The sequence below is a fragment of the Siphateles boraxobius genome, unplaced genomic scaffold, assembly GCF_051911475.1.
Source record: "Siphateles boraxobius isolate OS27281-9 unplaced genomic scaffold, OSU_SipBor_1 8, whole genome shotgun sequence".
In the NCBI taxonomy this organism is placed as follows: domain Eukaryota; kingdom Metazoa; phylum Chordata; class Actinopteri; order Cypriniformes; family Leuciscidae; genus Siphateles; species Siphateles boraxobius.
In genome coordinates this window covers 8890409-8903945 of record NW_027509208.1, presented here as the reverse complement: position 1 = coordinate 8903945, position 13537 = coordinate 8890409, and the positions used below count along the sequence as shown (strand labels likewise).

The 13537-nt window shown below is 38.0% G+C and overlaps 1 protein-coding gene across 5 annotated transcripts in view; it reads right to left on the bottom strand.

Annotated features, from left to right (window-relative positions):
* The window catches only part of mylk4b (myosin light chain kinase family, member 4b), a 50081-nt gene that overhangs the window by 16116 nt on the left and 20428 nt on the right, over nucleotides 1-13537 (bottom strand). Inside the window, exon 1 of one of the 5 annotated variants that reach the window (XM_077220304.1) lies at nucleotides 2710-3411. The exons of 2 other annotated variants lie outside the window; for them this stretch is intronic. In XM_077220304.1, coding sequence (XP_077076419.1) covers nucleotides 2710-2856 — 147 coding nt within the window. In that variant the 5' untranslated portion in view covers nucleotides 2857-3411. Of the gene's footprint in view, nucleotides 1-2709; nucleotides 3412-13537 lie in introns of those variants that run through there. 2 more of the 5 variants (XM_077220307.1, XM_077220305.1) reach the window with 2 other exon arrangements.

Genomic DNA, 13537 nt, shown 5'->3' with positions numbered 1-13537 from the left:
CATGGAATATTCCACCCGTTTCATTTATCCACCACTGTTTATTTTATGTTAAAACTGTGTAATCCAAATGGATGGAAATTTTATATGCAATTCACTTACACAAATATTAAATTTAAAATATTTAAAATTAAATTTGGTACCCCATGAATTTTTTACGCATTAAAGGCACAAATCCCATTTTTACTTTAGATTGTTAGATATTAGACATTACATATGTGTATCTTAAAATATCAAAACTTAAAATTAACTATCTCAGGGGTTCTTAACTCTGGCCCTCGAGGTCCAGTTTCCTCCAGAGTTTAGCTCCAACCCTAATCAAACATACCTGAACAAGCTAAATAAGGTCGTCAGGATTACTATTACAGGCTGCATTATGCTACGTTCTAACCATGTCTTAATGACCATAGTCTCGAGATGACAACACGTGACGTTCTATTCGGAGCTGTTCACGTTCCTCGGACTCGGAATATGGCAGCACTGTCAATGAACAAAATGAATCTGCAGCGGTAATGTGGTACAAGTACGTGCTAAAAATGCAAACTTTTGAAAACAGATTCAAAATGCAAGTCTCAGTGTAAACTACAAAAATGCACATTTGTGAAAAAACTGTGACACCAAGCCTATGCGAATGATGTGTTTAGTCTATAGTGTTTCTTTACAAAGTAACCTTGCAAACTACTGGCCTAATAATATAGTGTTTTTAGACTGTGAGAACAGGGATCATTTTGACAAATTTATCGACCTGTACGTGAAAAAAGAAAAGGAAAAACTTTTCCATTTTTTGTACATCGTTGATATGTAAACGTACCCTTAGACACACTTGCAAACTTCCCTAAGTACTTCTCCTTGGGGGAATCCTCACCGCCACTTTGAAGTGTGTTGAACTTGATCTAGTGGACGAGAATTTACAGACCCTTGACCCCTCTATTTTGGGTTCAAGGGCTTAGGGTTTTCCATTTAAACCCATTGCAAGGGTTCCGCCAGTCGAAGACACTCGTGCAACGTAAGCAATGACGTACATCCGAGTGAACGAGATGAAGGGAAGTTAGCGAGAGAAGGGCATAAAAAAGTGGACTTTAATAAAAACACAGCTCTAGAAAGTTGCAGGTAGGTGAGTTTAATCATGGCTGGAAGTAAACTCTGCAGGAAAGTGGATTTAGATAAACCCTGAGATAGATAGTTACATTTTCAAAGAGCATGATGGGTAAAAAAAAGTTAATATTTTCACTCTCTTTACTAATTTTTTCTACAAATTGTAAAAAGTAAACAACTAGCATGGCTACCAATAATAAGTCATGGTTATAATTACCTCATGTACTATGAAAGCAACACTAATGTTTGTAGTTGAGACACATGTTGTTCCAAATGCCTCTTGGGTAGCAGGGCAGATAATTGAAATTACAACGTTGTCAAAAACAAACACGAGAAAACTAAGACAGTGGATCACAGTACAACTTTACTCCTTTTACATGTACTCTCTTCTACATTTCACTTTTCACTCTAGGTATTAACAGTGGAGTTTGGTCATTTCATTGTGTTTCAAACTATTACTATCATAATTGTGTTTACTCAGTGGTTTATTAATTGATTTATTAAGTGTAGCTAGCTATACTTTAAAACTCAGATTAAGTGTGATGTCTTTTGGGGATTCTTAGGTTCATACCATGTCATGTTATGTCACAAAACATATGCTTGTTTTACAAGTCTAGTGTTCTGTCCACTTGTTATACACGTCCTGTGCATTATAATCAGTATCAGCAAAACTGGCTGCTCTGTGAGAAAGTACAAAGATAATCAATTTCAAATCAAAATAAAATTTACACATTTACTTCTATATAACCCAGAGGAGTCTTTGAAATGGACACATAAATCACATTATTTTATTTAGTGTAAAGATCTATTTCTTCTGTGCATCATTCATCCATTTATGGCAGATGTTTTCAACCACGACACCCCAGCCAGACTCTCAGATAACCTAGGATCTCTAATCCTAACCTGCAGTCTAAAAATTTGATTTTCTGTAATACCCAATTAACTAGGCCTAGATTCATAATAATGTTATTACTGCATCACTGCATTATATAATGCTTAACAGAAAATTAGTTTGAAAATTATGTACAATTTAGTTCAAAATTTTATGTTCTATATTTTCTTTACAGACATCGCAATACTGTCAGGAACCACCAAGGCCTATATATATATATATATATATATACATACACACACACACACACACACAGTATATTGATATATACAGTACCAGTCTAAAAGTTTGAAAAAATTAATATTTTTAATGTTTTTAAAAGAAATCTCTAATGCTCATTCAGCCTGCATTTATTTGATCAAAAAACTGAGGGAAAAAAAACATTAATATTGTGAAATATTATTACAATTTAAAATAATAGTTTTCTATTTTAATATACTTTCAAATATAATTTAGTTCTGTGATGTAAAGCTGAATTTTCATCAGCCATTACTCCAGTCTTCAGTCACATGATTCTTTAGCTCTCTCTTTATATATATATATATGGCATACATACATAAGGATTGATTGATATTATAGATTATTCAAAGATAATTCAAATAGATTAAAAAGTGCTTTATAACCCCATATAAATCGCATTTTCATTTAAATACAACTAACTAAGTGTGGATTAGCACATAACATAATTTTTTAATGGCAGTTTTGGATATATTCATGAGTTTTACCTGAATGTCAATAGACGCACTTTCTGGTGAAGTGTCTCTTTTCCTCTTGTATGTAAATAAATTCCAAAATCGTCTCCATAGGATGGATGCAACCAAACACACACTACCTACAATCCAGAAGTCCTTATCCTGCAAGAAGTTCTCCATGGCAACTACATTCACACCAAGCAAGCCTTCTTATAACCGTTGCTTTTTCTTTTTTAAACTCCTTAACTTTGTTTTAGCAGCCCGTTTAGCTCTCTCTCTCTCTCTCTTTCTTTTAACGCCGATCCGGTTGTTGACATCAGCTGTCCAGGCGAGCAACAGATTACGAAAGGTGGGCTGTCTCAGCAAAGGAGAGACATGGGTAAACGGGAGAGAGAACGTTCCCCCTCTTACGTATGAGGAGCAAAACATCTGTCAGTCAGCGAGACGAGAGGCGGACAGGTGGAACTCTGGCTCCACGGCAACAGTTAGCAGAACTCGGTGTATCCTTTAACGTTAGACACAGCACTTAAAGTGCTCACTCACACACTCACAATGGGGTGAATGACACGTGGCCTGTATAATCTGACACATCACATATACAGCCCATTGACAGCAGCATACTCAACCTATCTCAGGTCCACTGATAGCCTACTTCAGAAACTTTTAAAGAGAAACGGCAACTTGTCATGGGTTCTCAGCATGTGTGACTTGTACTACTATAATCAGACTAGAGATATGCGCACGTGCACGCTGACATTCAAGCACACACTCGCAGCTATTCAAAAGACCAAGGCTGTGCACTCACACTCACAAAGTGATAAGAGACATGTTGGGGGGTAAACCGTAACAGTAGCAATCTGATTTAAATAGACTGCCGTTCTTAGATTACTCCTATCTGACTTTGCTTTGCAACCTATAGGTCATCTGACAATACACAGAAATATAACATATACACTGATATATACATGTATGATATATATGTGTATATATATATACACACACACACACACACACACACACACACACACACACACACACAGTATCTCACTAAAGTGAGTATACCCCTCACATTTCAGCAAACATTTTAGTATATCTTCTCAAGGGACAATACTATAGAAATTAAACTTGTATAGATTTTAGAGTAGTCAGTGTGCTGCTTGTATAGCAGAATATGTTTACTGTCCTCTGAAAATAACTCAAAATACAGCCATTATTGTCAAAATAGCTGGCAACAAAAGTGAGTACACCCTAAGCGAACATGTCAAAACTGTGTCCAAAGTGTCAATATTTTGTGTGAGCACCATTGTTATCTAGCACTGCCTTAAGGCCTCATTATGCTTCTGCGTCAACTCCACGGCGTAGCTACGCCGTCACTCCTACGGCGTCGTGGTCGTTTTATGGTTCTGCGTCAGGTTGACGCAGAGGGGTCTGCAGGGGTACGCCGTCGATTCGACGCAGAAGCATAAAACAGGCTTTAATCCTCCTGGCCATGGAGTTCACCAGAGCTGCACAGGTTGTTGCTGGAACCCTCTTTCACTCCTCCATAATGACATCACGGAGCTGCTGGATGTTAGACACGTGGCGCTTCTCCACCTTCCGCTTGAGGATCCCCACAGGTGCTCAATAAGGTTCAGGGTCTGGAGACATACTTGGTCACTCCATCACCTTCACCTTCCTCAGCAAAGCAGTTGTCATCTTGGCGGTGTGTTTGGGATTGTTATGCCATTCGTGTCACAGTGTCTGGTTATTCCCTGGGTTAAACACTAGAGGTCCTCAGTTTTCACGGTGTCTATGCATTCTCACTACACTTCCCATGATCCTGTCTGTCACTGATTGTTCATTGCATTACAGCTGTTTCTCGTCACCTTGTTTGCACTTGTGTATATATACCCTGTCTGTTTCAGTGTTTGTCACGGAGTCCTTGTTATTGTCCCCACAATCCGTTTGTCTTCTTGTTATTGGATTGCCTTTTCTGGATTTTGACCTTTGCCTGGACTGTTGTGAGTACGGATTACCCTTTTAAATAAATTGCTTTTTGGATCTCTATTCCCTGTGTGTGCGTGTCGTGACAATTCGCCCCAGTTTCTGAAGGGAGGGCAACAAGTTCTGCTTCAGAATGTCGCAGTACATGTTGGAATCCATGTTTCCCTCAATGAAGCGCAGCTCCCCAGTACCAGCAGCACTCATGCAGCCCCAGACCATGAAGCTACCACCGCCATGCTCGATTGTAGGCAAGACACATTTTTCTTTGTACTCCTTACCAGGGCGTCGCCACACATGCTGGACACCATCTGAGCCAAACAAGTTTATCTTAGTCTCATCAGACCACAGGACATCGTTCCAGTAATTCATGCTCTTGGACCGGTTGCTTTCGGCAAACTGTTTGCGGGCAGCCATCTTCAGAAGAGGCTTCCTTCTGGGACATCGGCCATGCAAACTGACTTGTTGCAGCGTGTGACGAATGGTCAGAGCATTGACAAGCTGACCTTTTACTTCTGCAACCTCTAAAGCAATGCTGGCAGCACTCATGCGTCTGTTTTTTGAAGCCAGCTTCTGCACCCTACGCACAGCACGAGGACTCAACTTCTTTGATTGACCCTTGCGAGGGCCTGTTAAGAGTGGAACCCGTCTTGGAAAACCTCTGTATGACCCTGGCCTGTACTGTAACTCAGTTTCAGGGTGTTACCAATCTTCCTATAGCCTAGGTCAACTTTGTGGAGAGCAACAATTCTAATTCTAATAGAGTTCTTTGCAATGAGGTGCCATGTTGAACATCCAGTGGTCAATTGTACTCAAAGCACAAATTTTAACTTCTCTAATACAAGATACACAAATTTTTATTTTTTGGCCCTGTCAAGCAGACAAAAACATGAAAATGATGAATGGGACATGTGGCTTTGCATGGTTAAACGACGTACAGCTATTATCACTTAGGGTATACTCATTTTTGTTGCCAGCTATTTTGACAATAATGGCTTTATTTTGAGTTATTTTCAGAGGATAGTAAATAATATATTCTGCTATACAAGAATAACATTGACTACTCTAAAATATATCCAAGCTTAATTTCTGTAGTATCGTCACTTGAGAAGATATACTAAAATCTTTGCAGAAATGTTAGGGGTGTACTCACTTTTGTGAGATAGGCTACTGTAAATATATATATATTCGGTGTATTTATGGTCCCATTTAACCATACAAGTGACCTGTAATTTGACACATCACATACACAGCCCTAGCATAATCGGTCACATTACATAGGGCGTAGAATTTAGTAGGGACGCTAGTAGGGCTGTCGCGATAACCGCAATATTGCATTACCGCGCTACTGACAGGCCAACCGCAGAGGAATGCAAGTAACCGCAGCAACCGCGAACCGCGTTTTTTTTTTTCATAAGGCCACCCTTCGTGGTTCGTACCATGTGTGTTGAATGTTAAATAAGTTAATGATAACAAGATTCATGGTGATTTGTACAGAGGATTCGTGGATTTGGACTTAAGCCTAACAGACAGTGAATGTGATCGACTGAGCGCGTGCGATTACCTGCGTCTGTCTTTGAAGTCAAGTCATGTATATTCGTGAAAAGATTGCCGTTTCCAAGGAAAGCAAAATATTTGTCGTAGGCTATTTTCATTTTAACGTGTAAGGGTATTTACCATGAATGGTGTCAGCGCTGGTCAGCATTAGGCTACACAGCGCGAGGAAGCCGTGGGGGGAAAGCACCGAATCACGCATTGAATCAATGCCATTCGTCTCTATTAAGTGAAGCATTGCTCAGCTTTGCCCAAAAGTGAAGCATTGCTGGCCAGCTGAGCCTTGAAAAGTGGAGCTCAAAGTTAAACAATAATTAACACCTTGTTTCATTACATCTATCATTTAAGGAATCAGCTTTTTTGAACGTTTTCGTTGAATGAACGGTTTAATGACTCACTCACAGTTGCGTAACAACTGCGCGCTGAGTGACAGTCTCTCAATGCGCAGAGACGCTGTTTAGTTTCGGTTACATTGGTTACATTGTTTTTGTGTATGCTGACCACATCATAATATTTATATAGTATTTATATAGCAACAAATAAATATAAATAAATAAATGGCGGTAAAACCGCATATCGCGCTATTGAGCCACTCAAAATTACCGCAAGGGAAATTCCTTCACTGCGACAGCCCTAGACGCTAGGGGCATGTCCCTACCAATATCCAATGACCACTGATTTGCCCCTAGCAATAATTTTATATTTTATATATAAATCAATTTTATATAAAAATTAAATGATATGTATATATAAAACCACTCTTACAAGAGCGTTCTGTGAAAAATACTGGTATGCGGTTCTCTATTATAAGTCCCACCTCGCAAACAAAAATACGGTACAAATCGCGGTCACATATTGATTCTGGGACAGTGCAGTTTTTTTTTCAATGTATGACAATCGCGGGATAAGTAGCAAACCTAAACTCTCTCTGTGTGTGTGTGTGTGTGTGTGTGTGTGTGTGTGTCCGTGTGTCCGTGTGTCCGTGTGTCCGTGTGTCCGTGTGTCCGTGTGTCCGTGTGTCCGTGTGTCCGTGTGTCCGTCCTGGTAAACCCTTATGGGGGCAAAATGCCACACAATGATGGCAATATCCGTAATCCTTGTCTTTATGGGGACAAGGATGTTTTGATCCACATGAGGGAAACAGCATATAAATGATCTAAGTTATGTTTTTTGAGAATGTAAAAATGCACTAAGTTTTCTGTGATGGGGTAGGGTTCGTGTAAAATATTTTTACACAGTTTGTACAGTATAAAAAATGTGTGTGTGTACACTTTGTGATGGGCACTTACAGTGAAAGATCATGACAACAGGCTATTTTATATGTGCTTGCTATTTAAAAAGGTGTATAAATCTGATAAATCATGTTTCTATTTAAGTCCAGTGTTTTGCACAAGTTTCTGTAAGGGTTGTGTTTAGGGGTGGGGCTTGGTCTAGGTATAAAATATGAATCATGAACTTGATTAAAAAAAGTGAAAGTCGAAAGCAATGTCCTAAGCTTAAAAATATAGTTAAACAAACATATGTTTGTCAATTATGCTATTTTTCTGATGTGCTAAGTCAGGATGGCTGCTAAAAAAAGAAAAGTAGACATTAGGAGCTACTTTAAAACAAACACAATTCATTTAAAATATTTGCCCAATTGCTAAAGTGTAGAGTCATCAATAATTGTAAAAATCATAACTAGCCATAAATGTTTTCCCTCACTGTTAATTCCCTCAATGTGTTATTTTGCCAGCTGAGGTGACCGAAACAGTCCTGCTAGGTAGTAGCTCAGGAAGAGAGGCAGAGTAACAGGTGAGGTCAAGCTATGACATGATGTTGACTTGTTAGTAGTGAGATTCATTATTGCGACAATTGTTAGGCAGATGATCTGCTATATGTAGTTCTTCAATGTGTGTTTGAAATGAGAGCTTTGATTAGGCACAAGTTGTTGTCTCATTTTTCATATGCATGCATTGTTTCATTTTATCAGGTGACCGAAACAGTAGCTCAGGAAGAGAAGCAGGGTCACAGGTGAAGCCTAGGCTGGTTACAATGTAATCATAAGAGTAATTGTAGATATTTGATTTAGGTTGCACTGGTATAATAAGAGGTTGATTAATCACTCATCATACATGGTTTTAATAATATGGGCATAAAGTGGTTATCAGTGTGTAGATGTATTTTTCAAATGTGGTAGTTGATACAGAGTGGTTAATTGTGTACTGTGGTGTATTTTTAAGGATGCTGATCCATCTGTAGACAGCAATAGACAGAGTAGCTGTGAAAGTGACGACTCAAAGAACAGAGAGACAACAATGAAGAACAGTGTAGCACTGGAGATATTCTGAACTTTGACATCAAGTCAAACCAACCTAACCCCAAGAACATTACAGTTCAAAAGCTGTCAAATAGGGTCCTCCATTTTCAGGATAATTGGTACAAGCTGTATCCATGGCTTCACTATAGCCCCACTGTGAATGGAATTCTCTGTTTTTACTGTGTGAAAACATACACAATAAAGAAAAATACACTGTCCAAAAAAGCAGACCCTGCGTTTTCCTCAAAGGGATTTAGTAACTGGAAGAATGCTCTTGTTAGCTTTGAACGCCACCAGAATAGTAAATCGCACCATCATGCTGCAAACCCAGTAGATTCACAACTCTCAAGTGCCTGGTCAAAGCAACAAGATAATGCTAGGCACTGCCTGCAAAATTTTGTAAGTTCAGTACAGTACCTAGCTAGGCATGGTCTGGCACTGCAGGGCCATGAGACCCAAGATGGGAATCTATTTCAGCTTTTGAAATTTAAAGCCAAAGATGATGCTAGTCTCTCTAGTTGGCTAACCCGTTGTCATGACTATACCTCTCCTCCAGTGCAAAATGAGATTTTGCAATTGATAGGAAACTGTATTGTCAGAAGTATTGCTGTCTCTATCCAGCCTCTACCAGTTCTGCAGTACTCCCTAATTATAGATGGCACTCAAGATGTATCAGGAGTAGAGCAAAAATCTATCTGTTTTAGATATGTGGACCATGATATCTGATATCACAAGAGGTTTTTGTTGGTTTATATGAAGTTCCAGGGACTACAGGAGTGGAAATTGCCAGGGTGGCTGCGGATGTCCTGTTGAGGCTAAATATTCCTATAAGTTGTCTAAGGGGTCAGACATATGATGGTGCTGCCAATATGTCAGGAAGACATTCAGGAGCACAAGCAGAACTTAAAAGACAACAGCCATTGGCTTTGCATGTGCATTAATGTGGGTCACATTGCCTTAACTTGATTACACAGTCTGCTTGCCTAGCCAGTCCAGTGATACGTGATGCCTTGCAGTGGGTACATGAGCTATGGACATTAAGCCACCAGTCTGGGAAATTTAAAGTCTTATTTTCAGCAGTAGCAGCAGGTTCAGAAAGACAGTCGATATCACTCAGACCACTGTGCCCAACCAGGTGGACAGTGTGAGGAAAAGCTATCAGAGCAGTGCTGTCTCAGTATCCACCTTTTTCCTGGTTAGCGAATTTACCCATGATTCATAGCGGGTTTGAACCGGAAGCCGGTTGTCCTTTTCCGGTTCAAAGCTTTATGAAGATTAAGCGCCGCTTTCTCAGAACGGCCCTGCCCGTGCACGACTGAAGTTGGGTTGGAAGTTATGTATACTATATGGGAGAGAATGCTAAACCATAATGAGCGTTTTCGTAATATATTGCCTATTCTGCATCTCAACGCACGCATAAGCTTGCCACAAAAAAAACCGCAAAAGTAATGATTATGCATTAAACAAGTGAATTGTTTATTAATAACTAGTGTTTTCTGTAAGTAGGGCAGGACGATATGGCCAAATTTTATATCACAATATATTTCTTAATTTCCGTCGATACGATATAATTCCAATATCGATATGAACAATATAAAAGCCTCAGAAAAACTGCCAAGAACGCCCATAACAGATGTCTGTTCCTACAATCTTCTGAAAAATGAATTTGCCAAGTCTATGAAATCTGCTGGAGTCTTTCGCTACTGCACCATAACAAACTACATGAAGCAATGAAATAACCCATCATAACAATAATATTCTCTTCTCAATACCTGCTACAAGACTATGAAATCATATGGGTAGCAATATTCAGTTTGAAATGTAATATGCAAAATGACAATGTAATATGTGAAATGGCAATGCATTTCTGTTTTTAAATTTACATTTGCCATAACATTTGTGCAACATTTGGTACACAAAATGGGGGAATTTTTTCAGATTTAAATCCCATTTCCTGCATTTACATAAATTTAGGGACTATGGTGTTACAAAATCCAGGAAATAATTAAGTTGATTATAATGATAAATTCTGCCAAAAATAAAAGTAGGCTACTAAACTATGTATAACAAAAATATGTCTTACTTTTTTCAAGACATGAGATAATCATTTTATAAAGTCAAAAATGTTCACCATTAATGTTTTGTTTGTAAATAAAACGAAATATACAGAAATTGAATAAGGTTATCAAATAGTCTGAACTGCATAAATTATAAATTAAATATAGATTAATCCTTATTAAAGCTACCAACGTTCTTTAGACAAGATCAGTGAGTAATTTGCTCTGTTCCCCTCTGTTCTTTGGTTAACTTAACTGACAGACAGAATTGGCTGCTGTCCCTTTAAGATCTGTCGCTGATGAGAGGATCTTACGCATTTAATATTCTCATTTAGGCTACTCTTAACTTTCATTTAAGATTTTAACTCATTTAGACTGTTCTTGTGAGGATACAATTGACAAAACTGACATTTTGGCATAAATGTGTGTGTCAGAATTTATACCACTGAATTAGTCTTTCCTCTCTTATCAACTATTTCGTCTGCTTTCTCCTCACTTGTGGAAGCTCGTTCAGTCACATTTGCATTGCGGTCAGGGGCGCTCATTCTGTGGCTGAAACTTGCCGCGTTGGAGATCCGCTGCTCTGAGCAGTGGCTGCGTGTCTGTGGTGTACGTCATCAGGAAAGTAGCCAATTGTGTTCTGCTCTTTCTGACGGCTGCGCGACTAACGTCAGTCAGTGACAAATGCTGCAATGTATATTGAAATATCGAAAATGTGTTTAAAAATCATATCACCGTTATCGGAAAAAAAATATCGCGATATATATTGATATTGAATTATTTTCCAGCCCTATCTGTAAGTGTCGACTGCAAAGATAAATTTGATGATGCTGACTCGCCATCTTCGCAGTAGTGAACGCGCCTATAGAGAGAAATGCACACTTCATACGAATTAACCTATACATAAGCAGAGAGCAGCCCATTTCTGCTCGTTTTTAATTATTTTGTTTAAAAGTACACATTTCAAGCTTTCTATAGATATTATCATGTATGTGAGGCAACGCTGAGTTTCGTTGATTAATAAGACGCGCTCCAGTTCACGCGCCCGCGCCTCCATGTCCTGTATATCTACTATTTGTGCTTCTTATTTATTATTCCAGGCAATTTGTTGATAAAACATTGATAAAAATGAAGATACAATTTATACTAAACGAAATTCAGAAAGGCTTTCTACAAAACAAAACTTGATAAGTGGTCAAAATCATGTCTGAGCCATTCCAAATGTTTTCCGATATATTGGGCATCTTATGATCATATCTGACTCATCTTATGCGGTTCCCTTTTCATATAATCAACTTAGATGAAATAATTTAAAAAAAAACATTATATTGTGAAACTTAAAAATAAAACGTATGTTTAGTTTTTTTTGTTTAACTTATATTTAAGCGTCACACTGCTCCGCTTTGCTCATGTGCTCTGGTGTGTAGCCTATAGCCTTTACATGCATGTGTGCGTGATGTGATGGAGGGGTGATTCTCGAATATTAATTGCATAATACCCAGCGATCTTCGAATATTATTTTTGCTTGAAATGCCCATCCCTACTGGTAACGTATTACACCTTTATCGTTGGATGCTTCAGTTTTAGCGCAGCTAAACAAAAACGTCTACTCTCTGGTATTGAATGTAGCTGATACGAACCGGACATAGGCATTCTCTCCTTTTTATCTTATGCTCAAAGCACCCAGTTTCTAAAAAGTTTTTTATCTTCTTTGAATTGTTAAAACAACCAACAACAGCACATGTAGAGCCTGAACTCATTCTCTCACTGCTAATATAGTACGAACCGGAAGTAGGCAACCGGAGTCGTCGTCATGGCGGCGCCCATCGTTTAGAGCAGAATAAGGTGGATAAGAGTGTTTTATCTAGCTTGGAAGAGATTGAGTCTATTTAGATTCCTCACCGAAGACAGCCATCAAAACGTTACACTGGTGGGGCGAGCCAGCACACTCCCAAGTCAGCTGAGGAGCATAGAACAGAGTTCTATAAAATGATAGATTGAGTTGAAGCTCAGCTTCAGGACAGGTTCTTCAACCAACCAGATCTAGATGTCTTGCAGAAGCTAGAAGAAACACTAGTACTGGAAAGGTTGATGTCAAACAAATATCCCAACAGTTAATTTCTGTTAATGACAGACGTAGACATGTGTTTGGCTTCTTCAAAGTAAGGAACAAGACAGTAGACACAAAGTTAAGTGAAGTTAAGTCCCTGTCAAACTACCTCCTTGTCATTATTTGTTGCCTGTAACATTACAGAATTCATTTTTGCATTACACTATGAGCGGATTAAAGTTAATAAGTCTGTTAAACTGCCTCCTTGTCATTATTTGTTATACAATATTACAGAATTCAATAATTAAAATATTATGGTCAATGTAAACTAAAAACCTTAATACATTATCCTATTCAATTAATTTCCTGAATCCTCAGCCTCCATGGGATGTCCCCACCAATCTCAAAATCAAACCTACGCCTCTGAAATATATATATATATATATATATATATATATATATGTGTATATATATATGTATATATATATATATATATGTATATATATATATATATATGTATATATATATGTATATATATATATATATATATATATATATATATATATATATATATATATATATATATATTAGGGGTTTCAAAATTAACGCATTAATGTATGCGGTTAATAATAATAATAATTATTATTATTATTTAGTTTAATGAGAAAAAAATATTTTACGCAGCATCCGTTTCATGCGCACAGAAAGCTGCTTCAGACAATGCGCCAACCGCATTGAGTTCTCTTTTGTTCTTGAAAGGACAAAAATAGAATAAAAAAATAGTAAAATTGCATATAGTACAGTACAGTCCGAATAACTGTCCACAAGGAAAAGAAAGCTGCATGTAAAACTGTACATGGCAAAGCCAAAGACCCCACTAAGGCAAAAGTAACCAACATTTTATAAAAACTGGGTCTCTTC